This window comes from Scardinius erythrophthalmus (assembly GCF_964197995.2).
Source record: "Scardinius erythrophthalmus genome assembly, chromosome: 24".
Lineage (NCBI taxonomy): Eukaryota > Metazoa > Chordata > Actinopteri > Cypriniformes > Leuciscidae > Scardinius > Scardinius erythrophthalmus.
Window position 1 is genome coordinate 27,150,529 of NC_138244.1, and position 24,856 is coordinate 27,175,384.

The following is a 24,856-nucleotide window of genomic DNA, read 5'->3' on the forward strand; positions in this document are numbered from 1 at the left end:
GTCTAAAACATATTTAGACTGATCACTGTCTGAAGCTTTTGCAATACAATAAAACACGTACATCTAAACAATGATTAAAATACACAATTTCACTCACAGAATGATTTTTTTTTTTTTTTTTTTTTTTAACTGGGGTGTTTTGAATTGTTTGTTTAGGTTGCGTGTAAAGAGGACAAAAGTCACATCTCATCTATTTTCTTTGAAAAGTAACAAATAATCGATATATGTTTTGCTCTAATTCAGAGTTAGTGGGTGGCTCTTAAAAGAGCCGTTGAGAAACAAACATTGGACTTTATTTATTTTTGGGCGCTGCCTTTTTGGGCTTTGCCGCTTTAGGTTTAACAACCTTTGCCTTTTTAGGGCTCTTGGCTGCTTTCTTAGCGGCTGCTGGCTTCTTCGCCTTCTTGGGGCTCTTCGTCGCCTTCTTGGGGCTCTTTGTCACCTTCTTAGCGGCTTTGGCTGCGGGTTTCTTGGCCTTCTTAGGAGATTTCTTGGCGGCGGGCTTCTTAGCCGCTGCGCTCTTGGGCTTCTTGGCAGCAGCGGGTTTCTTGGCCGCGGACTTCTTCACTTTAGGAGCTGCCTTCTTCTTGGTCTCGGCTTGCTGCTTGTTGAGCTTGAATGAGCCCGAGGCGCCGGTCCCTTTGACCTGCACCAGGGTGCCTTTAGTCACCAGGCTCTTGATGGCGATCTTGACGCGGGAGTTGTTCTTCTCCACGTCGTAGCCGCTGGCAGCGAGCGCTTTCTTCAGCGCGGCGAGGGACACGCCGCTCCTCTCCTTGGATGCGGACACAGCTTTGACGATGAGCTCGCCGACGCCTGGACCTGCTTTCTTGGCCTTCGTAGCGGACTTCTTCTTGGGCGCTTTAGCCGGGGCGGCAGCAGCGGGTGCTGGGGCGGTTTCTGCCATTTCTGTCTGATCGGATCAACAGTCTTTCAAACGCTGTCTCTGTTTTCAGCAATGAATAGCGCGCTCGCGCGGCGCTGCGCTCTTAAACAGCACATGAGAACCTTATAGACTCAACCTGCCCCCTCGGCCTTCTGTGCGCGTCCACGAGCCCCTCACGCGTGTGTTTTCTTCTCTTACATTTGGTTCAAAACTGGAGTGGTAAAATAGTTTGGCGCAGTCAAAACAAAGTGAACACTAAGCAGAGGTTCTGAGCTTTCATTGGAGACTAAAATACGCGACAGTAAATGTTTATGTTGCTTTCGTCAGATCAAATCCAAGGCGAGCATCAGCCACGGGGGAAAGCCGCGTGTACATTTGACAGATCGTTTAAGTGGAAAGGTTAATAAAAGCCTGGACGCCTCATCTGTGTGTTCAGCAAACAGTCTGAAATAGACTTTACTGAAATCAGCATCAGTGAGAACCGTGAGGAGGCTTTCATACAGATGTTGATTTGGGCAGCTTGAAGCACGCGAACATCATCCGGAGGCTCCGAGTCTCTCTGTGACTCATGTCCGGCCAGCAGATGATCTGGCAGTAAAGTAATAACTGGTATTATTATTAATTAAAAATATATAGCATTTTCATAATCTGATGTACATAAATAAAATATCACATAACTAAAAATGTAAATCGTCATATTTGTCTTTCCTTATTCGTCCTTCATCTCAGTTTTCATCATGTGAATGAGGATCATGTAAAAGCTCATCTGAATGAGCTGCCCATTTAAGCAAGGCAGAGCAAGTGACTCAAAAAACAACTTATTTTTCCCCACTGTTTCATATTTGCCTTGTTCTAGCTTGTACTTTTCTGGACAATGTTTGAAACTTTGTGTTGGAAGCATTTCTTATATCATTGCCTCCTTAAGATGAACTGCTTGTTGTATTTCTCCATAAATCGCTTAGGATAAAATCATCTGCTAAATTAATAAATGATAAAGAGCAGGCCACTTATTGTAAGTTTGTTATATTTTGATTTAACCACTGTTGAATACCAATTCATAAAATAGTCATATCATTTGCACTATATGTTTGATATATTTGTACAGATGTTGAGGTTTTGGTCAGGCTATACTAGTTCAGCTCTAACCCAACTCCGGGTCAAGATAATGAAGGTGTTCAAAATTACACGGGTAGCTTACACTGGGATTATTACGAAGTTATGAGGACACTGGAGCTGAAGAGTGAAGTTTTAATGAATGTTTTAATGAAGTTAAAACATTTTGGGTCTCAGTTGTTTAGAAGTTTTCGCTTATTCCTAAAATGTGTTTATTGGAATTGAAAACATCAGGGAATATGAGGGTATTCTAATCCAAGACAATATTTTTCTGTTAGATTCGTTTTCAGGTAGACTCTCTGCAGCCTCGAAGCATCTGTCAGTCATCAGATGGAAACAGGCCTCAACCCCTGTGATGTGTGGCATCAGTGCGAGATCAATGATCAAGACACAGACAAGTGTAGTACCATCACATTCTCAACTTTATTAAGGAGGAAGGGTCATATTTATACAAGATAAAGCAGAATCATCCAGAATGCCCAGGCCATCCAATCATAATACTGAAAGATCAACCCCATACGGTATATTAATAAATATAATAACAAGTAAGAGAGAGTAAGAGAGGTCAGATATTCAAATGTGTGTGTGTGTGTCTTGACTCTATCGGCATAGTCCTTGTTTTGTCTAGGTGTGCCCATGATGTGCACATAACAAAACTGAAAGAAGGTGCACAAGTCTTACACAAGAAAAGAAGAAAATATTACAATTCTCTTGTGAAAAAGAAATGGGGCTCTCATGACGCACTGTAATTATATGAGAAACATAATTTCCCTAATGTTTCACTATATTAGCAAGGACATTTTGTGCCTCACGTGTAAAACCAAACATACAGCATCTTTTATTTAACCCTGAACCGAAACTGGGAAAACTTCTCTGCCTAAAATAACACTCTGTAGGCTACATTAATGTGCTTAAATAGATTTAATTTTGAGCGTGCTTAAACTGCGTCTGCTTCAACCCACAACGGCTCTTTTAAGAGCTACTTTAACACTGAGTGAGGGGATTTCTAATGTAACGCTGAAAATAACGAATATAAAACACGGTCCTACGCAGCATGATATTTGATTTCATTAACTCCCATGTCAGAATAAACAGGAGATTTATCAAGCTGCAGCGCACACACACAGACACACACACAAATACGGCTCAGGAAGGAAGTGAAGGCAAGCCATAGCTCTTTATGGTTTAGAGATGGTCTTAGACTAAAAATACATGATCTGATTATTTATTGATATTCAATTTAAACAATGCAGTTAACTAATGAAACAGCTTTTTTTCTCTCTTTTTTTATGATTTTTTTTTTATTATTGTAGGCTATTATGAGATAACATTCACTTCATGTTAATTTTGTAACCAATACTTAAAGACAGTATGGATATTTGATGCCAAATTTGCTTAAAAACGTTTTTGATGCCAAAACTTTTTTTAATTTTAAATTCTAAATAAATATTAAATTTCCAATATTCATTATTATTTACATTTACTCACCCTCAAGTAGTTTTGACTAAATCTGTATGATCTTCTTCATTACACACACACACACACACACACACACACACACACACACACACACACACACACACACACATACATAGATTTTTGAAATAAAAATATTATCAAACCGTTTATGGTCCCATTGACTTTTTTCATACTATGGAACTATGGACCAGCAACTGTTTGGTTACCGACATTATTATAAATATCTTGTTTTGTGTTCAACAGAAGAAAGAAATTCATACATGTTTAGTCAGAACAACTTGAGGGTGAGTAAATGATGACATAATTAAAATGTTGGGTGAATATGAAGAAACATGAACTAACAATGGGCAATACTTATACAACATTTATTAATCTTAGTTAATCTCAACATTTACTAATACATTTTAAGATTAAAATGTTTATGTGTTAACATTAATACACTGAACTAACATGAAACATTTTCATTAACAAAGGCTAATAAAATATATTGTTCATTGTTAATTCATTTATTTTTAATGCATTAACTAATGTAAACAAATTAAACCTTATTGTAATGTTTCCAAGACATTTCAACAAACAATAATAGAACAAAAAATTAAGTCAGTTCTGGTAGGTCACGTTAGTCAAGCTCTCACCAGTGACTCTCAGCTGATCCACGTCTACCTATAGTAATACGACACCTATCACTGTATACGCTCCTTCAGCATTATCAGCAGCTATCGCGTTTCTCAGGAGCGAATTATTTCCTCCATCCCCGGCTCCTCATCTCGTCCAGTCTGTATGGCATTCTGATTCCCCCTGAATCAGAATAAATTCTCAGATCATGTTGTACTTTAAATTCTTGAATTAATGATATCTGCATTCATTCATGCTCTCTGCTCTTATCCATGCTAGGCTGTCCTGACAGAATTATACACAAGTTCAATTGTAATAGGAGAAGCAACCAAAACGAGGATTTTCAACTCCAACGTGAAGTCTGTTCTCCTATATGGGTCGGAGACATGGAGAATGACCAAGCGCACACTGCAGAAGATCCAGACTTTCACCAATGGATGCCTAAGGTGCATATTCAAGATCTGGTGGCCTGACCGTACCAACAATGAGGAGCTCTGGCAAAGAGCCAATCAAGAAAGCCATCACCCAGTAGATAGGGAGGAGAAAGTGGGGCTGGATTGGACACACATTACGCAAATCAATGAGTAATGTGACATGCCAGTCCCTCACTTGGAACCCTCAAGGAAGAAGAAAGAGAGGACAGCCCAAGAACAGCTGGAGGTGAGACACTGAGACAGAGCTGAAGAGGAGTGGTATCACCTGGACTCAAATAGAAAAGACAGCCCAAGACCGTGCCCGCTGGAGAATTGTTGTCGATGGCCTCTGCTCCAGGAGGAGCGATGGGCCTAAGTAAATAAGTACAATTGCAATAGGCTATATTATAATAATAATAATAATAATAATAATAATAATAAGAATAAGAATAAATAGGACATTTATCAACTTAACACTCTTGAAAAGAACAGTTTACTTTTCAGTCCCATTGTTTCATTGCATTCTTATAAAAAAAGACTCTATGTCTTCTCTAAATGAAAAGGAAATGTAAAGGGCTCTTTGAAATCTTTCAACTGTTCCGTGAGATTTCGGAGGGCCATTTCCCTGTTGTCCTCATCCATTTTGATGAAAATAAGCTCTTCCACGGGGCCCCTGAACACGGAAGTATCCTTTTCACGGCCAATTTCATGTGTCTGATTATTGGGAGTTCCTTCATTAGAAAATGGCAAATAAATAATATAAAAAACCTTGGCTGTAGTTTGCTGGCCATGTGTTTTGGACGTTTTCTGTCCTGTAACACATGGTGTGGTTGATTTAGGCTTTTGGTTGAGATGTAGTGTGAGCTGGAGGGAAATAAGGAGATAGGCTTTCAGAGAAAACTCCAAAGTAGTGCCCATCATTTCCTAATATTTGAAAAGTCATGCTTTAAGACGGAAATATATAAAGACAACATTAAATATCAACTGCAACAATAGCGTGAAATCCATGCAATTACTTGAGCTGAATTCAGTTTTAAGAATCAATTTTTTAAAGAATCAATCAATGTTTTAAGAGAATTTCAGAATTTAAGTCAAGTATATTTGTATAGCGCTTTTCACAATACAGATTGTATCAAAGCAGCTTCACAGTATTAAATTAAAATAATACAACAAAGTTTGTTTCTAGTGAAATTTATTGATTGATACAATTAAATTAAATATTTAGTCAGTTTCTTCATGTAATCACAGACTTGATGATGGTGAGATCAGATCATACCGGCTGTTTTACAAACATCTCACTGGATTATAGCAATTAATGGCAAAAGGAATGTTTGAAAGTGTAAACTGATATTTTCCACTGACACACGTAGCAAAAGATATAAATAACTGGCAAAATATGATTATGATATATCATAAAGTTTAAACGGTATCAAACCAAGTGTCCGAGGTCAATGCGGGTTATAAGCTATGTTCATATGACTTGGTTCAAATGTTCTGTGTTTCATTGGTGCTGGACATTCAGACTTTGCGGAAAGTAGTATATTATTCAGTAAAGTAAGCAATAAGCTGCTAATAACAATCGTCATTAATTCATCATCAATTCAACAATCGTCATTAAATCATTCACTTTGGTGAGTTTGTTGAAAATCACTTTTCATTATAAACCAGTTACTACTGTAAAATATATGATCTGTGTGAAATACATTTCACAATTTTTTATACGAAACAAAGGTCAGGGTTGGGATTAAATCACATGCCCTAGCTATAGTTTGAGGGAGGTGTGTGTCATGTGACACGGCGCTGCATGGTTTCTGTCAGGTCCTGTAAGCGAATGTATAAGGCTTCCTTGTAACACTCAGAGCATCTCTCTGTTGTCTTTCATTGATCGACGGAAAGTAGTCAAAGTGAAACATGTCTGGAAGAGGTAAAGGCGGTAAAGGACTCGGGAAAGGAGGCGCTAAGCGTCACCGCAAAGTTTTGCGCGATAACATCCAGGGAATCACCAAACCCGCCATTCGTCGTCTGGCTCGCCGCGGCGGCGTCAAGCGCATCTCCGGTCTGATCTACGAGGAGACCCGCGGAGTGTTGAAGGTGTTTCTGGAGAACGTGATCCGCGATGCCGTCACCTACACCGAGCACGCCAAGAGAAAGACCGTCACCGCCATGGATGTTGTGTACGCGCTGAAGAGACAGGGACGCACCCTGTACGGCTTTGGCGGATAAACGCCTGAAACCAGGAGAAACCACACAAACCCAACGGCTCTTTTAAGAGCCACACACCCTGACACACAAAGAAGCAATGTGTTGACCATGCCAACCATAGAATAAAGTATAAAATGTTTCGTTAACTGAATACAGGATGAATTCCACCAAACAACGCTTCACAGTAATAAATCGTGTCAACATGTTATTTATCAGATAACACCTACAAATTAAAACATTTGTTTGTGTTGAACATGTTAATCATTTGAACGAGTTTTATTTTACGAAATTAACAAAAAAGCGATTAGATCAAAATAATACTACAGTTAGCAGAAGAGAGGATGTATAAAATGTTACACAAATTGTCAAATGAGCTTATATTTGCTTTTTTTCTGTCATTTAAACATCTCAACAATAGTTTCATAAGTAGGCCTACACCGTTTTTTTTTTCTTTTTTACTCACTCAGTGGATTTATAAGGGGTTTTAAAATTACTCGATGATGCACAGTATTAGAACCGCTTATTTTCTCAAAAATATTGAATAAAAGACCGGGAAACGAAACAAAGGAAACTTTGGTAGTGGTGGGCGGGACTATTATTCTTCCTCCTGTGATTGGCCCTCGTGATGCTTGAAGTTGTCCAATGAAGTACGAGTTTATGGGTTTGGCCTATGAAAACAGACAATCAGAGAATTCCCGTATCGCTTTGAAAATTAGCATAGGGCAGTGAATAAATACCTCTGTGTCACACAAGAGGGAACATTACTTTGTCAGTCTCTTGATCTCGCATCATCATGCCTGAACCAGCAAAGTCCGCGCCTAAGAAGGGCTCAAAGAAGGCCGTCACCAAGACCGCCGGTAAGGGAGGAAAGAAGCGCAGAAAGTCCAGGAAGGAGAGCTATGCTATCTATGTGTACAAAGTCCTGAAGCAGGTTCACCCTGACACCGGCATCTCCTCCAAGGCGATGGGCATCATGAACTCTTTCGTCAACGACATCTTCGAGCGCATCGCCGGTGAGTCGTCTCGCCTCGCGCACTACAACAAGCGCTCCACCATCACTTCTAGAGAGATCCAGACCGCCGTGCGTCTGCTGCTGCCCGGAGAGCTGGCCAAACACGCCGTGTCCGAGGGCACAAAGGCCGTCACCAAATACACCAGCTCAAAGTGAGGCGTGCCTGACTTCAACTACCCCAAAGGCTCTTTTAAGAGCCACCCATCTTTTCAGATAAAGAGTTTATTTTTTATATATATATATATATATATAATTCTATGATAATTTCGATGACTCTGTTAAAATTTACACTGACAACACTGTCTAAAGCTTTTTGAGGACATTTGAGCATGTTTCATAACCCTAATCCATCTCTTTCTGTCTGTCATTTATTAAAAATAAAAATAAAGTAAGGTTTTATCTTTGCAAAATGTTTAATTTGCTTTAAGAGTTTATTATGTGGACTGGACAGAAAAATCCACAATACATGTACAGTGCAAGATAATAAAATGATTATCATAGCAAAAATCAATTACTTCTGATTCTTATATCTTTTTTTAATGCAAAGGATTGCTCTATAAGTTATAGTCATTGCTTAATATGTAAATTCTGAGGTTGCTGTTGTGCCCAATTATGACCATGAAGAAATGAGAAGCCATAGGAAATGGATAAGAGGCAATGCTTATTCATTGGAACAAAATAAAGATAAACAACATCTTTATTTGCATCAACATCTTTATGCATGGACTATGTTTGCACAGGTAACATGCTCACTCACTCATTCTTAAAGGAACACTCCACAGTTTTTTGAAATAGGGCTTATTCACATTCTTTCATACATTTAGATTGGTGGGTAAATGCATTTTTGTCTCAGTGCATGCATTGTTTTAGTTTGACAGGGTCGGCCTTAGCTTAGCACAATGAATGGAATCCTTTGTTGCCAGCTAGCATGTCCTGAGTAAAAGTGATAAAAAAACAAACAAAAAACAAACAAACACGTAATTCCTTCTTGTGACCTGCGTATTCACAACGAGTGCAAATAGCGATGCAGATTAACACTAGGTGATTTCCTAGGCAGATATTGACTTGGGACTATATTACGCCTGGTTCACACCGGACGCCGAAGCGGCGCGGAACGGAAAATCACGCGCGGTCCGGCGCCTGCCTGTTCACACCAGACGCGTATTCTCGACAAGCGCTTCTGCTCAGTTGTTGTTTATTCAGAGATATTTTTTACATCATGGGTAAGTAAATAACCTCATAAAATGAATACACCATGTTTCTGTAACCAAGAAGTTTGTACACTTCTTTTATTAATCCGTTGTCGAGACACACACGCAGCCAGAGAGAGAGTATGGTAGACAGTAGTAGTGTAGATATACCGTTGAAATATACATCCTCTCTTCAAATTTATTAAATCTATTTTGTTGTGTTTTTTCTTTGTTTGTTTTCATCTTTCTAGTCTGTTTAGATACACAAATATGATCGCATTTGTCACTCGCGGTATTTTAATTTTTGAAAATTGCTTATATTTTGACAATTGACCGGATTGTCTCGTGTTTCTTGGTGTGACTTCCTGCCGGAATTGACGCGGATCACTCGCGGCTCGCGCAAAAAATAGACCAGACGCCGAAACTGGCGCTTCACGGCGCGGGCCGGCCGCGGCGCTCCGCGTCTGGTGTGAACGCCACCATAGGTTAACATGGGCGCCGAAAGGAAGCGGCCTCCGTTCCGCGCCGCTTACGCGTCGCTTCGGCGTCCGGTGTGAACCAGGCGTTAGGGGGAAGCACAGGCAAAGCACTGCTACTTAGGCGAAGCACTACTTGGGCGCAGAGATATCACACAACACATGAAATCCCACGACTTCCGTCAACATACCGGCATGAAACGAGTCAAAACACAGAAGAAGAAGAACAACAAGTGTGACCTGCACCGAGTGTCTTCGCTTTTGGATTGTTTATTTTGCGAAGTTACAGCTACAAAAGGTTGTGAGAACAAGCAAAGGACATACACGAATGTAATGTTTCACAGAATTCCATCGAATGTGGAACTGAGAAATAAATGGCTAAGTTAGCTGCTCTGGAGATCTGTACTTCAACGCCTCTCTACAAAATCAAACGGTATCGTGTTTGCGAAGAGCATTTTGCATCGGAGGACTAAGTTAACGTTACTTTGAAAAAATGGAATATGGGTCCAGAAAGACGGTAGGCTACTACGTCTGAAACATACGGCCGTCCCATCCCATCTATTTTCAAAGCACAGGCAGAACAAAGTGCACATGTAAGTTGTCTTTTATTACTCTTCCTTATGTTAATCTGTGTCTTTATTCGGTTGTAAGATAGATGCTGAGAAGCTGTATATAGACTACGGTTCAAATCGTGTTAGTCTCCTCTAGTATAACCTCTTGTTGAATTCAACCTGTTTAGCATGAACAACCAAACTAAAATAAAAATCGCTGTTATCGTTACCTGTAAAATGAAATGACTGAGGGCTAAGTTAGCTATATTTCTCTCACCGAGTTAGCCTGGTTCTTTTGACTCAGGAGTTTTAGTATAACTACTAGAGAGGAGAAGGCTACAAGCAGTTTACTATACATGTGTCATGTTTAAAATAATCACTTACTCTGTGGACAGCTGTCCATTTGGTCCATTTGGTCCACTTTATCACACCGGAAAAAAAAAAAAATCGAGTACTGCCGGATGGATCAGCGCCGCGAAATCCTCGGTAGCTGTGACACAACTGCGGGCACGCTCATCTTGATCTGACGCGTTGAGCCTGGTCATCGATGGCAGCAACTAGTCCCATTCGCCACAGCACCGACACTCTATTTCAGTCGGCATATTCCCCCAATAGCCAAAATAGCCAGGCAGCTACTATTCACGCCGGTATGTTGACGGAAGTCGTGGGATTTGTTGCGAGATATCTCTGCGCCCAAGTATCAGTGCTTCGCCTAAGTAGCAGTGCTTCGCCTGTGTTTCCCCCTAAAATAGTCCCAAGTCAATATCTGCCTAGGAAATCACCTAGTGTTAATCTGCATCGCTATTTGTACTCGTTGTGAATACGCAGGCCGCAAGAAGTAATTACGTGTCTTTTTGTTTTGTTTTTTGATCACTTTTACTCAGGACATGTTAGCTGGCAACGAAGGACTCCATTCATTGTGCTAAGCTAAGCTAGCGCCGACCCTGTCAAGCTAAAACAATGCATGCACTGAGACAAAAATGCATTTACCCACCTATCTAAATGTAGGAAAGAATGTGAATAAGCCCTATTTCAAAAAACGGTGGAGTGTTCCTTTAATGGAAAGCCGTAACAATCAGAGTTCCTCTTTCAAGCACTTAACGCAAGTTATTTGTTTTCCAATGTATTGACTGATAGCTCTCCTGTCCTCATGTTGAGAGAAATCGTACTCGGTTACTATCGTAACCTCAGAGTATTGCGTAGCTATACGCATTGGGAAAACTCCTTTTCCTCGATAATACTGAAGCCTAAAATGTAAAATGCATTTGCAGCTGCACAGCTAGCACAGTGAGCGTCTTGCTCACTCATTGGCTGTGCTGCGGCAACTGCGGCGTGAAGTGTGTCGTTGAAGGAGATAAATCTGCTATACTGTCTAATTTGGGCTCTAATATAGTTTTAGCCACGCCCAATTTGGCGGTCTCTGACGTGTGTCGGCGCGCTGCTAGCTCATTGGCGCACGCGCCAAAATGGGCGTGGCTAAGACTACATTAGAGCCCGAATTCGCCATTATAGCAGGTTCAAATCGACTGAAGCGACAAACTTGCCATGTAGTAACATTACTATACAATGTGATAACCTGTGCTCTAAACGGTGTTGAGAGCACTTTGGGTACATAGCCATGTCTGGGTTTGAGGGTGACTTAGAGTCACCAATTCCAAACTCCAAACAGGAGGGGCTCACCGAGAGCGCCTGCAGATCCCCCACTCGCTTGATAGATGCCAGTGCCAGCAGGAGAGCAGCCTTTAGCGAGAGAGGTTTAAGATCAACCGACTGGAGCGGTTCAAATGGTGGTCTCTTCAGGGCCCCAAGGACCGTGGAGGGGTCCCATGGTGGCACAGACGGAGGTCTGGAGGAGTTCATCCTCCTGGCTCCCGATTGGCCAGCCACCGGAGCATGATGAGCTGCAATGGCCACCACATATACTTTGAGCATGGACGGGGAACGGCCCGCGTCCAGCAACTCTTGTAGGAAGGAGAGTACCACTGATACCTCGCATGACCTGGGTTCAAAGTTTTTGTCTGAGCACCAGCTGGAGAACACTGACCACTTCAGAGCATAGAGGCACCTGGTAGACACCGTAATGTTAGGCTACTCGGCCTACCTGAATCCATTGAGGGTTTCAGCCCACTTCCTTCTTCTCAGGATTCTGAAGGAAGTGTTCAGTGAAGATGTTCTGGGTTCTCTGCCGGATTGCGACATGGCTCACTGTGCTCTCTTTGCTAAACCGAGCCCAGGTCAGCGACCTTGGCCAGTTATTATACGTCTTCTAAGGCACCAGCAGAAAGTGACTATTATACGTGAAGCCAGAGCTAGAAGAGGAAGGCTTCAGTACCATGGGACACCTATCGTGATCTACGAGGACTTCACTCCTGAAGTAATGGAACAGCGATCAAAGTATCGTGAAGTTATGTCAGACCTCTATAAACTTGGACTTAAGCCTGCGCTACTGTTTCCTTCAAGACTTTCCATCAATGCGAAGGAGGGAGGTAGGAAAATGTTCTCCTCAGCTGATGAAGCCAGAGACTATGCAGCATCACTCCTTTCTGTTTTTTTTTCGTCATTGTGCGTTGCAGTTCTGTGCTTTGCTGTTTGATTTAATTCTGCTACTGATCTCATGGAAATGTGTCTCTATTGCACGCATTGTGTTTATCGTGCAATTTATAGGCGGAAATTAGTTTTAGCCTATTAATTTATACGCACTTTATTGCGTGTAATACGCACGCACCCCACACGACTAATCCTACCCATGCTCATAATTTGTCTAGTTATTAATTTAACTGATGCCTTTATTGTTGAACTATTATGAACTGATTAATGATTAGTATAATGTAAAAAGTGTTTATTTTTATTTTATTTATTTTTTTCTATTGCGGCTTTTTACACCCTCCTCTTCCACACTTTTCAGTATGGTACTTTGACATGTTCTTCTTCTCTTCTCATTTTCAATGGAATCCATTAAAGGTCTAAAGGTCATTCACATTAATATTAGGAGCCTTGCTTTAAAAATTGATGTTCTTAGAGCCTGGGTTGCTCAGTACAAACCCAACATTATTACTATCTCAGAAACCTGGCTAAATAATACCATTTCTGACAGTGATATTGAAATGAATGATTATGTACTGTACAGAGCCGATAGATTGTCCAGAGGAGGTGGGGTGGTCACATATGTTGATGTAAATCTTGTCTCTGAATGGATTACACCTGAAGTTGATCCAGTTAACTTTGAAAGTATTTTTACAAATATTATCTTTCATGTAAATAAACATTTAATTATTGCCAATATTTATAGGCCTCCCGTCTGCCCCATCATGTTCTATAAAGGCAAGGCAAGTTTATTTATATAGCACATTTCATACACAATGGCAATTCAAAGTGCTTTACATAGAAGACATTAAAATAATAAAAAGAAATAAGAATAATTAAAACAGTTTAGAAAAATATAAAATAAAATACAGTACAGTACAAACATTTGGACGAACATTGGCACAGTGCTCATTCATTAAATGCACAGCTAAACAGAAGTGTTTTGAGTCTGGATTTGAAAGTGACTATTGTAGGAGCACGTCTGATCTCCTCTGGAAGCTGGTTCCAGCTGCGGCTGGCATAATAGCTTAAAGCAGACTCGCCATGCTTAGAGTATCTTAGAGTATCATATCTGCAATGTATTGAGGTCCTAGGCCATTGAATGATTTATATACCAGTAATAATACTTTAAAATCAATCCTAAATTTAACTGGGAGCCAGTGTAAAGACCTGAGGACTGGTGTGATATGTTCATATTTTCTGGTTCTGCTCTTTTTGGGAAGGCCAGTGAGGAGTCCATTACAATAATCCACCCTGCTAGAGATGAAAGCATGAACAAGTTTCTCTAAGTCTTGCCTGGAAACAAAGCATTTCATTCTTGCAATATTTTTCAGATGATAGTATGCTGATTTAGTTATTGCTTTGACATGACTACTGATACTAAGGTCTGACTCTAGTGTCACACCAAGATTCCTGACTTGATGTTTAGTTGTTTGACCCCTAGAGTGAAGGTATGCGGTCACCTTGAGAACTTCATCTTTGTTTCCAAACGCAATGACTTCAGTTTTGTCTTTGTTTAACTGAAGAAAGTTTTGACACATCCAACTGTTGACTTCATCGATGCATTGGCACAGGGAGTCAATGGGGCTGTAATCGGTAGGCGATAGGGCTGAGAAGATCTGTGTGTCGTCTGCATAGCTGTGGTAAGCAATTTGGTTCTTTCTCATTATCTGGCTCATTGGGAGCATATACAGGTTGAATAGGAGTGGCGCAATAATTGAGCCTTGAGGGACTCCGCATGTCATGGATGTCCACTCAGACTTATGATCTCCTATACTCACATAATAACCTCTCCCATCTAAGTATGACCTGAACCATTTTAGGACTATCCCAGAAAGCCCCACCCAGTTTTCCAGCCTGTCAAGAAGTATGTTATGATCGACAGTGTCAAATGCAGCACTGAGGTCGAGTAGTACCAGCACTGATAATCTGCCTGAATCAGTATTTAAGCGAATATCGTTTATTATCTTTATGAGCGCTGTCTCTGTGCTGTGGTGCGGTCGGAAACCAGATTGAAAATTGTCAAAGTATCCATTCGAGCTCAAGAATTTGTTAAGCTGATTGAAGACAACTTTTTCAATGATCTTGCCTATGAAAGGAAGATTTGAGATCGGTCTATAAACTTTTATCAGTATGAGTGATACTTACGTTCTGCCCATTTGTTCATGTGCAGACTACTCTCATGTACTGCTTCTGGTGAGCTGCACTAAGGGGTGAGATTCTCTATACACAGACCGGCGGAACCGCTCTGTATTTTCCCCGCTATGCGCCTGTGCACGCGTTGCTGGCCACCTATTCTCCACACAGCTGCGCTAAGGGTTGATACTCTCTATACATAGACCGGCGGAGCCGCTCTTCATTCTCCATATGATATGCTTATGTACTGTGCTGGCCCGCACTGCTGGCCGCCTTTCCCCACACGTTATACATAGACCAGCAGAGCCACTCTGTATTCCTATGAAGTGCTTATTACATGTGCTGGCCTGCGTTGCTGGCCGCCTGTTCCCGCATGTTGTGTTCCCCGGGCTCCCCTGGGACTCATGCAATGGATGCTCGGCGCGCACGCCGTTGACAAGGGGTTCCCGTAGCGTAAGCAACTTACGCAATATGAGAGAAACTCACTTTCGTCTCCGTCTGCGCTAGAAAGCGCGGGGGGCAACGAGCGAATTGAAGCGAATAGCCGTGTTTTATAGTATTCAGCACCCATTCTGACGCGCCTTGAATAGCTTCCCATGCTTGTGCATGCATAGCTAGGGGTCGAATGGTCTCTGGGTTCAGATCGCCGCGCTGCACGGGATGGGGAACCTGTATCAGAGACCTGTATCACTGCGCGCGCCGCCGGTGCTCGAATACGGGGGCTGGTAAACAGTGCTGACTGGCTGTACAGCATATGATGGCTCGATCCCTATGGATGGAGCGCGTTTTGCTGCTGAACACCCCTGGCGCGAGAGCGGCGTGGGGGTTATCGTGTCTGAAAGTGGGTGCGCGTGCTCGTGAGCGGGCGCAGTTTACACTTATAACACGGCCAGTGTTTGGGAGCTTTAGAAGGTCTGTAACCCGAGGTAACTGAGTGGCAGAGCGAGCAGCGGGTAGGTGTGAGCACAGAGTTGTGGGCACATTTACTACACTTAGTACTCGAGCGGCGTGTGTCCGCTTTATGAGAGTGCGCCCTGAGCGCGTTACCATGGGGACCGTGTTTGTGTGTAGTGGTGAGCACATGGGAGTGGGCACATTTTCTACACCTATGACACCTTCTGCCAGAGCCGGAAAACCCGAATTCCCGCGGCGGGACTCAGCCATCTTTTCCTCCTTACAGGTGCTAGGAGGACTTCGCGGGCTCGAGCTTCAACGCTATCTTGGGCCGCGGTTCCCGGGGGGGCGGAGGTCTGTGACGGCTGGTCGAGCGCGACCTAGGGCGGCTGCCCTGACGTCGCTGCGAAGGAGGAGGAGGCCGAGACGAGCACTGTGTAGAGCTGCGTGCAGGAGGCTGAGTTTGAGAGCGGCTTGCAGCTGGGCCCGAGCGGCGGGGCAGGAAGAGGTTCATAGCCTGCGACGCCTTCTGCACTTCAGAGAAGCGATCCACAATTCCGCTGACCGCAGGGCCGAAGAGGCCAGTCGGCGAGAGCGGGGCATTGAGGAACACAGCGCGTTCTGACTCACTCATATCCGCCAGCGTCAACCAAAGGTGTCTGTTGATGACGGTGAGCGCGGCCATAGATCTGCCGATGGCTTGTGCAGCGGTCTTGGTAGCGCGGAGCGAAAGGTCCATAGCGCTGCGCAAATCCGTTAAGGCAGTGTGATCCGAGCCCTTCTCGTCCAGCTTGCGGAGGAGGTCGGCTTGTAGGATCTGAAGCACGGCCATCGAGTGCAGGGCAGACGCAGCTTGGCCGGAGGCGGCGAAAGCGCGGCCGGCGAGAGCTGAAGTGGTCCTGCAGGCTTTAGACGGCAAGGCAGACTTTGAGCGCCATCTGGCAGACGGCGGGCAAAGGTGCGTTGCAACAGCCTCCTCTACGGAGGGGATGTTAGCATATCTCTTCTCGACGGCCCCGTCCACCTGGGAGAGAGCCGAAGAGACTGAAGAGCGGAGCCTAGCGGAGAAAGGAGCGTTCCACGACTTTGATAGCTCCGTGTGGAGCTCAGGCAGAAAGGGTGCTGACCTAGAGGCTGGCGCTTGGCGGCGGCTAGGCAGAAAACACCTGTCAAGTCGGTTAGGTGCAGGCTCCTTCGGTGGGGACCAGTCAAGTCCCAGTCGGTCGACCGCTTTGGTGAGGAGGCGGAGGAGTTCCGCGTCGACACTGGCGCGGGACCGGCTAGACTGCTGAGTAGAGGAGGCGGAGTGGTGAGAACCCGACCACTCCTCGCTGTCTGAAGCAAGCAGAGAGCAGCTGTTGTTGACAGCGGCGTCATCTGCTTCGTCTCCTGAGGCGGCGGCAGTGCGGGCAATGGCCGGCCGCTGCGCGTCGGGGAAGGGCGGGGGAGAAGGAGAGAGCGAGGCTTGCGGGAGAGGCTCCGGCAAACGCTCAGCTGTTACATCCTGCTCGGGAGGCCTTTGAGAGCGGCGTTTCTTCTTTCGCGGCCCGGTAGAGGCAGCCGGAGAAGGGGGAGGATCGTCAAACATGGCGAGTCAAGCTCGCAGGGTCGACATCGGCATCTCCTCACACTGTTCGCAGCCACCCGAGGAAAGGGCGCGGGCTGCGTGGTCGAGGCGCAGGGCAGCCAATGGGCACGTTAGCCTGCCCTAGGTCTGCATGCTGCCGCACTGCGTTGACAAGATTATTAAAAATTAAGGATAATTTTTTGGCTTCAGTATCTCGAGAAAGAAGACTTTCCCGCAGCGTAAGCTACTTACGCAATACGAGAGAACCTCTCGTAAGAGAACTGTAAGTTATATAACAGGTATATGTAGTTTACTGTAAAATTTTGTTTTTTGAGTCACCATTGTGCTGAAGAGTAGAGCCTGTGCTTCAGTCCAGGAGAAGATCTACAAATATTGATGATATTATGCATGTTGCTGTATTTAACAGGCGGTGACTGTATAGTTGTGGTCCAGTGGAAATCTTTTTATGTTCAATAGTTTTTTAGTAGTCTCAAATTAAATAAGTTCACAGTAATGCTTTGCTCACATTGCATTATAAATACATTGAAATGACAGTTGGTCAATTTAAGGCAGTAGGTTTCTGCAAGTGAAATTAGTTAACTCAAGATTTAATTTAGTGCATTTGTACAGTAACATACTGTAGATTACAGTAAAGACCTGTATTAACAGTAAATTACTGTATTAACAGTAAATTACTGGCAACAGATTTACAAATTACTCTAAAAAAAAAAAAAAAAAAAAAACCTGGTAAGGTCTAACAGTGTAGACACATTTGAAAATAAATAGGAACCAATGGAAGTCTCTTCTTGAATTAAGCTGAAGCCAATTTAGTGATGCATACATTACACAATGATGAGTTTTAAAAGGACACCTCAGAAAAAATCTACACAGAGAGTTAAAAACAACATTAAGTGGCTTAAGAACATTGTCACTAGTATTCATGTAGATGATATCAGTGTAGTCAATAATGGGCAATATCAACTGAGAAATTAACCTTTTCCTGACTTCTAATGTGAAACAATTAACAGATCTATAGAGTGTACTGAGACAGCCATACATTATTTTTGTGACATAATCAATGTGAGGTTTAAAGATAAGCTCAGAATCAATCCACAAACCAAGGTATTTCAATTTTTCCAATTTCACCATGGAGCACCCATTTTCAAAATACAGTTGCAAGTTAAGAGCACATGGTCGTCTGTGCCTCGTCCCAACAACATACAACAGGACTTTTCCATATTCAACACTAAGTTGTCTCCATTTTTGAGTCATAATAAAGTCAGCTTGTAACCTGTTCTGGATACAGTGAATACCAGAGTCAGCAGTGTAAATTATGGTATCATCTGCATAAAGATGAATCTTACCGATGGAGCAAATGTGCAATAAATCATTTATGAAAATCGAGAACAAAAGGGGTCCTAGAGTGAAACCTTGAGGAACCCCCTTATCAACCAATAAATAATCAGACACTGAACCTTTGAAAGCAACACACTGCCGTCTATTATGAAGATAAGAATTAAACCATAATAGAGCACTTTGATTCAAACCTATTGCATAAAACTTGTCAAGAAGAATATAATGACCCACCATATCAAAGGCTTTAGAAAGGTCAATAAAAATAGCCCCAGTTAGCTGTCACAGGTGGAGAAAATGTCATTGGTGAACTTCAATAGTCAAGTCAAGTCATCTTCATTTATATAGCGCTTTTAACAATGTAGATTGTTTCAAAGCAGCTTTACAGAGATAAACGTATAATTTATGGTAACAGAGATTGTTTTGGCTTTATAGCGGTTCTTTAGTAAAGTTATTTTCCAGCTAAGGTTAGTTATGATTGATTCGCTTCCGTCGCAACAATCATTTGTTATTAAATTAGGGGCCGCTAAGACGATCCAATTCTCTCTACATAGACTTTAAACGCAAACCTGTGAGAAACGCTCACATGCGCATTAAGAATTGGTTCTATAGTTATGTGCGTTTGAATATATGTGCGCAGGTTTGGAATTCCCTACAAACCAAGCCTAAACAAAGTACTGGTGTTTCCTTATAATTTTTGATACAGAATTTTATTTTATTTGATCAATTTGGGGTAGATATGTGAATTGAGTTTCCCGACAACGCTTTATCTGTAGAGTGGTAAACGGATCCTCCATAGGGAGAGACTAGTTGGCACTTCAGCACTGCGTTGTCATCGGGTCCAGGCGCAGGTCCATCATCAGATCTGGATACGGCCTGGATTCGGCAGGCTGCGGGAAAACCTCGGGATAAAAAAAGACACTAAAATTAGCGTAGATGCCATTCTTCTTATGATGTAACGAGTACATCAGGATTTATGGGAAGTGTTCCCGGTTCCAGCTGACCTAATCTATGCAGCCTAATATTGAATCTAAAGTCTATAATGTATTATGTGAAAGCTAGGTCAAAGAGATGTGTTTTTAGTCTAGCTTTGAACTGACAGAGTGTGTCTGCTTCCCGGACAATGGTAGGAAGGCTGTTCCAAAGTTTTGGTGCTAAATAGGAGAAGGATCTACCGCCAGCAGTCGATTTTGATATTCTAGGTATTACCAACTGGCCGGAATTTTGAGATCGCAATAGACGTGAAGGACTATAATGCGTTAAGAGCTCGCTCAAGTACTGCGGAGCTAACCCATTTAGTGCTTTGGACGTGATCAGCAATATTTTAAAATTGATGCGATGTTTAATAGGGAGCCAGTGCAGTTTTGACAGAACCGAGCTAATATGGTCATACTTCCTGGTTCTGGTAAGAGCTCGAGCTGCTGCATTTTGAACTAGCTGTAGTTTGTTTATTAAGCGTGCAGGGCAACCACCCAGTAGAGCATTACAATAATCTAGCCTTGAGGTCATGAACGCATGAACTAATTGTTCCGCATTTGTCAATGAGAGCATATGGCGTAATTTAGATATATTTTTAAGATGGAAAAATGCAGTTTTAGAGCAACCATAATAGAGCACTTTGATTCAAACCTATTGCATAAAACTTGTCAAGAAGAATATAATGACCCACCATATCAAAGGCTTTAGAAAGGTCAATAAAAATAGCCCCAGTTAGCTGTCACAGGTGGAGAAAATGTCATTGGTGAACTTCAATAGTCAAGTCAAGTCATCTTCATTTATATAGCGCTTTTAACAATGTAGATTGTTTCAAAGCAGCTTTACAGAGATAAACGTATAATTTATGGTAACAGAGATTGTTTTGGCTTTATAGCGGTTCTTTAGTAAAGTTATTTTCCAGCTAAGGTTAGTTATGATTGATTCGCTTCCGTCGCAACAATCATTTGTTATTAAATTAGGGGCCGCTAAGACGATCCAATTCTCTCTACATAGACTTTAAACGCAAACCTGTGAGAAACGCTCACATGCGCATTAAGAATTGGTTCTATAGTTATGTGCGTTTGAATATATGTGCGCAGGTTTGGAATTCCCTACAAACCAAGCCTAAACAAAGTACTGGTGTTTCCTTATAATTTTTGATACAGAATTAGGAGAAAATTATAACTATGCAACCGTCTACTACAGTATCGCATCAGGCAGTGCATTGTAGTCTCCCGGAGGAAAAATTTGATTCGTTCGTTGCTATAGAAGAGGAAGAATTTACTAAACTCGTTAAATCATCTAAATCTACAACATGTATGTTAGACCCTATACCGACTAAGCTACTGAAAGAAATACTTCCAGAGGTCATAGATCCTCTTCTTACTATCATTAATTCATCTTTGTCTCTAGGATACGTACCAAAAACCTTTAAGCTGGCTATGATTAAACCGCTTGTTAAAAAACCGCAACTTGATCCTACAGAATTAGTCAATTACAGGCCGATCTCGAATCTACCTTTTCTGTCAAAGATATTAGAAAAAGCAGTATCTTCACAACTGTGTTCCTTTCTTGAAAGAAATGATATCTGTGAGGATTTTCAGTCAGGATTTAGACCGTACCATAGTACTGAGACGGCTCTCGTTAGAGTCACAAATGATTTGTCGTTTCCGATCGTGGTTGTGTCTCTCTATTAGTGTTACTCGATCTTAGTGCTGCATTTGATACTATCGAGCACAACATTCTTTTAAATAGACTCGAAAATTATGTTGGCAATTCACAAAATTAACGGAATGCATAGTGAATATAAAAAATTGGATGACTCGTAATTTCCTACTTCTAAATTCTGAAAAAAGAGTTTCTAATTATTGGACAAAAAACTTCCTCACGTAATAACCTAGAATACTGTCTAGCACTTGATGGCTGCTCTGTTGTCTTCGTCGTCGGTTAGGAACCTGGGTGTGCTCTTTGATACCAATCTTTCATTTAAAAAGTCACGTGTCTAGTATCTGTAAAACTGCATTTTTCCATCTTAAAAATATATCTAAATTACGCCATATGCTCTCATTGACAAATGCGGAACAATTAGTTCATGCGTTCATGACCTCAAGGCTAGATTATTGTAATGCTCTACTGGGTGGTTGCCCTGCACGCTTAATAAACAAACTACAGCTAGTTCAAAATGCAGCAGCTCGAGCTCTTACCAGAACCAGGAAGTATGACCATATTAGCTCGGTTCTGTCAAAACTGCACTGGCTCCCTATTAAACATCGCATCAATTTTAAAATATTGCTGATCACGTCCAAAGCACTAAATGGGTTAGCTCCGCAGTACTTGAGCGAGCTCTTAACGCATTATAGTCCTTCACGTCTATTGCGATCTCAAAATTCCGGCCAGTTGGTAATACCTAGAATATCAAAATCGACTGCTGGCGGTAGATCCTTCTCCTATTTAGCACCAAAACTTTGGAACAGCCTTCCTACCATTGTCCGGGAAGCAGACACACTCTGTCAGTTCAAAGCTAGACTAAAAACACATCTCTTTGACCTAGCTTTCACATAATACATTATAGACTTTAGATTCAATATTAGGCTGCATAGATTAGGTCAGCTGGAACCGGGAACACTTCCCATAAATCCTGATGTACTCGTTACATCATAAGAAGAATGGCATCTACGCTAATTTTAGTGTCTTTTTTTATCCCGAGGTTTTCCCGCAGCCTGCCGAATCCAGGCCGTATCCAGATCTGATGATGGACCTGCGCCTGGACCCGATGACAACGCAGTGCTGAAGTGCCAACTAGTCTCTCCCTATGGAGGATCCGTTTACCACTCTACAGATAAAGCGTTGTCGGGAAACTCAATTCACATATCTACCCCAAATTGATCAAATAAAATAAAATTCTGTATCAAAAATTATAAGGAAACACCAGTACTTTGTTTAGGCTTGGTTTGTAGGGAATTCCAAACCTGCGCACATATATTCAAACGCACATAACTATAGAACCAATTCTTAATGCGCATGTGAGCGTTTCTCACAGGTTTGCGTTTAAAGTCTATGTAGAGAGAATTGGATCGTCTTAGCGGCCCCTAATTTAATAACAAATGATTGTTGCGACGGAAGCGAATCAATCATAACTAACCTTAGCTGGAAAATAACTTTACTAAAGAACCGCTATAAAGCCAAAACAATCTCTGTTACCATAAATTATACGTTTATCTCTGTAAAGCTGCTTTGAAACAATCTACATTGTTAAAAGCGCTATATAAATGAAGATGACTTGACTTGACTATTGAAGTTCACCAATGACATTTTCTCCACCTGTGACAGCTAACTGGGGCTATTTTTATTGACCTTTCTAAAGCCTTTGATATGGTGGGTCATTATATTCTTCTTGACAAGTTTTATGCAATAGGTTTGAATCAAAGTGCTCTATTATGGTTTAATTCTTATCTTCATAATAGACGGCAGTGTGTTGCTTTCAAAGGTTCAGTGTCTGATTATTTATTGGTTGATAAGGGGGTTCCTCAAGGTTTCACTCTAGGACCCCTTTTGTTCTCGATTTTCATAAATGATTTATTGCACATTTGCTCCATCGGTAAGATTCATCTTTATGCAGATGATACCATAATTTACACTGCTGACTCTGGTATTCACTGTATCCAGAACAGGTTACAAGCTGACTTTATTATGACTCAAAAATGGAGACAACTTAGTGTTGAATATGGAAAAGTCCTGTTGTATGTTGTTGGGACGAGGCACAGACGACCATGTGCTCTTAACTTGCAACTGTATTTTGAAAATGGGTGCTCCATGGTGAAATTGGAAAAATTGAAATACCTTGGTTTGTGGATTGATTCTGAGCTTATCTTTAAACCTCACATTGATTATGTCACAAAAATAATGTATGGCTGTCTCAGTACACTCTATAGATCTGTTAATTGTTTCACATTAGAAGTCAGGAAAAGGTTAATTTCTCAGTTGATATTGCCCATTATTGACTACACTGATATCATCTACATGAATACTAGTGACAATGTTCTTAAGCCACTTAATGTTGTTTTTAACTCTCTGTGTAGATTTTTTCTGAGGTGTCCTTTTAAAACTCATCATTGTGTAATGTATGCATCACTAAATTGGCTTCAGCTTAATTCAAGAAGAGACTTCCATTGGTTCCTATTTATTTTCAAATGTGTCTACACTGTTAGACCTTACCAGGTTTTTTTTTTTTTTTTTTTTTTAGAGTAATTTGTAAATCTGTTGCCAGTAATTTACTGTTAATACAGTAATTTACTGTTAATACAGGTCTTTACTGTAATCTACAGTATGTTACTGTACAAATGCACTAAATTAAATCTTGAGTTAACTAATTTCACTTGCAGAAACCTACTGCCTTAAATTGACCAACTGTCATTTCAATGTATTTATAATGCAATGTGAGCAAAGCATTACTGTGAACTTATTTAATTTGAGACTACTAAAAAACTATTGAACATAAAAAGATTTCCACTGGACCACAACTATACAGTCACCGCCTGTTAAATACAGCAACATGCATAATATCATCAATATTTGTAGATCTTCTCCTGGACTGAAGCACAGGCTCTACTCTTCAGCACAATGGTGACTCAAAAAACAAAATTTTACAGTAAACTACATATACCTGTTATATAACTTACAGTTCTCTTACGAGAGGTTCTCTCGTATTGCGTAAGTAGCTTACGCTGCGGGAAAGTCTTCTTTCTCGAGATACTGAAGCCAAAAAATTATCCTTAATTTTTAATAATCTTGTCAACGCAGTGCGGCAGCATGCAGACCTAGGGCAGGCTAACGTGCCCATTGGCTGCCCTGCGCCTCGACCACGCAGCCCGCGCCCTTTCCTCGGGTGGCTGCGAACAGTGTGAGGAGATGCCGATGTCGACCCTGCGAGCTTGACTCGCCATGTTTGACGATCCTCCCCCTTCTCCGGCTGCCTCTACCGGGCCGCGAAAGAAGAAACGCCGCTCTCAAAGGCCTCCCGAGCAGGATGTAACAGCTGAGCGTTTGCCGGAGCCTCTCCCGCAAGCCTCGCTCTCTCCTTCTCCCCCGCCCTTCCCCGACGCGCAGCGGCCGGCCATTGCCCGCACTGCCGCCGCCTCAGGAGACGAAGCAGATGACGCCGCTGTCAACAACAGCTGCTCTCTGCTTGCTTCAGACAGCGAGGAGTGGTCGGGTTCTCACCACTCCGCCTCCTCTACTCAGCAGTCTAGCCGGTCCCGCGCCAGTGTCGACGCGGAACTCCTCCGCCTCCTCACCAAAGCGGTCGACCGACTGGGACTTGACTGGTCCCCACCGAAGGAGCCTGCACCTAACCGACTTGACAGGTGTTTTCTGCCTAGCCGCCGCCAAGCGCCAGCCTCTAGGTCAGCACC

General features: G+C 42.2%; 3 protein-coding genes across 3 annotated transcripts; 2 read left to right on the forward strand and 1 right to left on the reverse strand.

Annotated features, from left to right (window-relative positions):
- Positions 1–292: 292 nt before the first annotated feature.
- LOC308684746 (histone H1-like) lies at positions 293–1,078 on the reverse strand (the record flags this gene model as incomplete). Its single annotated transcript, XM_081356014.1, has 1 exon — positions 293–1,078. The coding sequence occupies exon 1, from the start codon at positions 905–907 to the stop codon at positions 293–295; it is 615 nt and encodes a 204-aa protein (XP_081212140.1). The 5' UTR covers positions 908–1,078.
- A 5,296-nt stretch (positions 1,079–6,374) lies between these two features.
- Positions 6,375–6,783, forward strand: LOC308684764 (histone H4). The gene has a single exon (XM_081356032.1). It carries the CDS (start codon positions 6,418–6,420, stop codon positions 6,727–6,729), a length of 312 nt encoding a protein of 103 aa, XP_081212158.1. The 5' UTR covers positions 6,375–6,417; the 3' UTR covers positions 6,730–6,783.
- Positions 6,784–7,489: 706 nt separating this feature from the next.
- LOC308684758 (histone H2B) lies at positions 7,490–8,076 on the forward strand. Its single transcript, XM_081356026.1, has one exon. The coding sequence runs from the start codon at positions 7,502–7,504 to the stop codon at positions 7,874–7,876; it is 375 nt and encodes a 124-aa protein (XP_081212152.1). The 5' UTR covers positions 7,490–7,501; the 3' UTR covers positions 7,877–8,076.
- The last annotated feature ends 16,780 nt before the right edge of the window (positions 8,077–24,856 follow it).

Excerpts from the sequence above, each read along its gene's own strand:
- LOC308684764 (XM_081356032.1), top strand. The coding sequence starts at position 6,418 with ATGTCTGGAAGAGGTAAAGGCGGTAAAGGACTCGGGAAAGGAGGCGCT.
- LOC308684758 (XM_081356026.1), top strand. The coding sequence starts at position 7,502 with ATGCCTGAACCAGCAAAGTCCGCGCCTAAGAAGGGCTCAAAGAAGGCC.